The sequence below is a fragment of the Pseudophryne corroboree genome, chromosome 6 (assembly GCF_028390025.1).
Source record: "Pseudophryne corroboree isolate aPseCor3 chromosome 6, aPseCor3.hap2, whole genome shotgun sequence".
Lineage (NCBI taxonomy): Eukaryota > Metazoa > Chordata > Amphibia > Anura > Myobatrachidae > Pseudophryne > Pseudophryne corroboree.
The window spans coordinates 128,848,764-128,852,643 of NC_086449.1; the positions used below are offsets into that span (position 1 = coordinate 128,848,764).

Consider the following 3,880-nt stretch of genomic DNA (forward strand, 5'->3'; position numbering starts at 1 on the left):
TTTTCTTTGCATCATGTGCTGTTTGGGGAGTATTTTTTTGAAGGGCCATCCTGTGTGACACTGCAGTGCCACTCCTAGATGGGCCAGGTGTTTGTGTCGGCCACTAGGGTCGCTTAGCTTAGTCACACAGCTACCTCATTGCGCCTCTATTTTTCTTTGCGTCATGTGCTGTTTGGGGAGTATTTTTTGAAGGGCCATCCTGCGTGACACTGCAGTGCCACTCCTAGATGGGCCAGGTGTTTGTGTCGGCCACTAGGGTCGCTTAGCTTAGTCACACAGCTACCTCATTGCGCCTCTTTTTTTCTTTGCGTCATGTGCTGTTTGGTGAGTATTTTTTTGAAGGGCCATCCTGCGTGACACTGCAGTGCCACTCCTAGATGGGCCAGGTGTTTGTGTCGGCCACTTGTGTCGCTTAGCTTAGCCATCCAGCGACCTCGGTGCAAATTTTAGGACTAAAAATAATATTGTGAGGTGTGAGGTGTTCAGAATAGACTGGAAATGAGTGGAAATTATGGTTATTGAGGTTAATAATACTATGGGATCAAAATGACCCCCAAATTCTTTGATTTAAGCTATTTTTTAGGGTTTTTTGAAAAAAAAACACCCGAATCCAAAACACACCCGAATCCGACAAAAAAAATTCGGTGAGGTTTTGCCAAAACGCGTTTGAACCCAAAACACGGCCGTGGAACCGAACCCAAAACCAAAACACAAAACCCGAAAAATGTCCGGTGCACATCACTAATTTTAAGCTGCAAAGACAATTGCAAAGCGCTTTGAGTCCTATTAGGAGAAAAGTGCTCTATAAATATCATTATTAATATTATTATTATTATTATTATGACTGATATGAGGTGCAATGTAATGGCCATGAGGGGAAGCAGTGGCCTAACTGCTCTGGCCTGGCGGTAAATTAGAATGCAATAGAGAACATTACACACGTGAAAGGTCTGATTACCTTACTTATTCAACCACCTTTGTACTATGTGTAATTGTTTTGATGTATAAATTGTCATGCTTTCAATTAATTTAACCACTTAGATGACAATTTTTTTCTACACAAAACTGTTCAGAAATTGTCAAGTTTTATTATTGTTTAATAAAGTTTAAAAAGCAATTTTAATAATATATTTAAATATTTTATTTGGAAAAAAAAAATATCTAAAGGGTGTTTTGGTCTCCCCCCCCCCCATGTCCATAGGCACTTATTATAAAATATCTTCCCAACATTGGTATTTCTATAATGGGTACAATGTGTGCAGTGCACATGGGCTCTGCCCCAGGGGGGACCCACACTGCACCCATGTTTTATTACTTACCTTTCCAGAGTGTCAGAACTGCAGCCACAGTAAAAATCACTGGCAAATTGGCCACTACGCATGCACAGTAGGGATTTAGTCTCCAGAACATGGTGGGTGGAGACCTGCGCATGCACAGTAGGGATTTAGTCTCCAGAACATGGTGGGTGGATATCTGTGCATGCACAGTAGGGATTTAGTCTCCAGAACATGGTGGGTGGATATCTGCGCATGCACAGTAGGGATTTAGTCTCCTGAACATGGTGGGTGGATATCTGCGCATGCACAGTAGGGATTTAGTCTCCAGAACATGGTGGGTGGATATCTGCGCATGCACAGTAGATACTGGCGCAATGACAGTCTATTGCACCATGTAGAGGAGAGGGCCTACCCAGGGTCTGCACTCCTCTGTTAAAAAGTCCTCCCTTGCTTCCCAATCCCCATTGGCAATAGACTCCCCAGTGGTATTAAATCCTAATAGTAGCACCACCCCAGCAGTTAAAAAATTCCTGCATTATAACCCCCCCCCCTTGTAAAAATCCCCCTTTTTTGCTCCCTTTCCTCATTTTCCTTCCTTGTGACCAATGTATTTGTTTTATTATTTTACACACCTCTTCCCCCATCTATCAGCATGTATTTCATTATATTATCCCTTTCCCACCTCCACTGATGCTGGATCTTCACCAGGGGGTTAATCCTCGCCTCCATGTGTGTACAAGGGCGTATCTACAATAGGTGCAGGGAGTGTGGCTGCTACGGGGCCCTGCCCTCTCCCTGCACCTATTTGTGATGCTAACTGCTTTATATTTATCTGCTATCTCGGCGCTCCATCTGCTCCGTCTCTCCTCAATCACTGATGCTGGGAGGAAGTGCGGCTGTGCCTGCAGGGACATCTCCGGGCCGCAGCTCTGCCTCCTCCCTGTTTCAGTCAGTGAGGAGAGAGAGAAACAGAGCAAAGCCGGGAGATCCTGCAGTGCAGCCATCGCAGTTCTTTGAAGGTGAGCACCTGCATGCCGACTCCACTTGCCCTCTATCCATCGGGGTAAAGGGGTTGAGGGAGGAAGTTGAGGTACTGAGCCCTATATAGTCTGCCATGAAGGGAGTGGGGGGTGGTGTGCTGGGGGGCCCGTAGAAATTGCGCTATGGGCCCCAGAAAGGAGTAGCTACACCCCTGTGTGCGTATTCCTCCCCTCCTCCATATGCAACTGCACTTTCAGAGATCAGCCAAATAGTGCTTGGAGGGGAAGTTTGATCCTCAGTGCATCCATTCGTATGATCTCGGTGGTTACAGATCGCTGCAGGGTGTCTGGGGAGTCAAAGGAGATTCAATCTGCATTTATCCTTATCTAAAGCCAGCTGGGCGGCACGGTCACATGTGATGCAATCTTGCCAGCTGAAACACTTCTGCCTCTGGTCGCATCACATGCGATGTAGCCAGTTAAGTGGGCAAAGACCCATGTCCCTTGGTTAATGATTTCATAGCTTTTAAAACCTCTTTGTTTCTTAAGCTGTACACTATTGGGTTTAACATTGGAACCAGAATAATGTAGAGCATAGCAATCAATTCATTTTGCTGAGGAGACTGTACAGACTCTGTTTTCAAATAGGATCCAATACTGGACCCACAATAAAGTATAACAGTGGTGATATGTGAGGAGCAGCTGGAGAAGGTTTTCAGTCTTCCTCTTGAGGTCCGAATCTTCATGATGCTGGATATAATGAATATATATGAAATGACAATCAGTAAAAATGGAAACATCCCCAAAAGAATACTTTCAGCATAGATTAGTCTGAAGATATAGGTGGTGTCCGTGCATGATAAAGTCAGCATTGCTTTCACCTCACAAAAGAAATGGTTTATATCATGAGATTTGCAGAATGACAGGCTAGACACTATCAAGGAATAAATCAATGCATTTAAAGCTGAAGCAAACCAACATGTAGAAGTCATGAGCCTGCAGGTGGTCTTGTTCATTATTATGTTATAATGCAAAGGTTTACAGATGGCAGCAAAGCGGTCATACGCCATGGAGGTAAGTAGCAAAAATTCAAAATTAAGACAGAGCACAAATAAAAATACCTGTGTGATACATCCCGATAATGATATTCTAGTGTCACCTGTGATTAGGATGGCCAATAGCTTTGGCTGAATGTTAGTGACATGCATTGTATCCTGGACTGACAAACTGCACAAGAAGAAGTACATAGGACTATGCAGCTGTTCCACCAAGCACACCAACAGAGCTATAATCACATTTCCCATTATGGAAAATAAATATGTAATTGAAATGCCAATCAAAACTCCAAACTTTGCATTTCCATTCCTGGAAAAGGGCATTATGTAGAATTCCCCAAGCCGAGTGCTGTTTTTTAAATTTTCTTGCATCCTATATTTTTGAACAAACTGAGGATATGTCCTTTTTATTCTATCAGTCCTGAAAGTAGTTTCATTTGATGACATACAGTATTATTCAAACAGGGCATAGATAATAAAATTTGTTTCTCATTTATGAAATGGAAAGAATTCTGCAGATAAGGGGGGTCATTCCGAGTTGATCGCTCGCTAGCAGTTTTTAGCAACC

At 43.4% G+C, this 3,880-nt stretch overlaps 1 protein-coding gene across 1 annotated transcript; it reads right to left on the minus strand.

The window, feature by feature from the left end:
• Nucleotides 1-2,736: 2,736 nt before the first annotated feature.
• LOC134934496 (olfactory receptor 5V1-like) lies at nt 2,737-3,636 on the minus strand. The gene has a single exon (XM_063929929.1). It carries the CDS (start codon nt 3,634-3,636, stop codon nt 2,737-2,739), a length of 900 nt encoding a protein of 299 aa, XP_063785999.1.
• Nucleotides 3,637-3,880: the final 244 nt, after the last annotated feature.

Coding starts and splice junctions, on each gene's coding strand:
- LOC134934496 (XM_063929929.1), bottom strand. CDS start 3,636: ATGCCCTTTTCCAGGAATGGAAATGCAAAGTTTGGAGTTTTGATTGGC.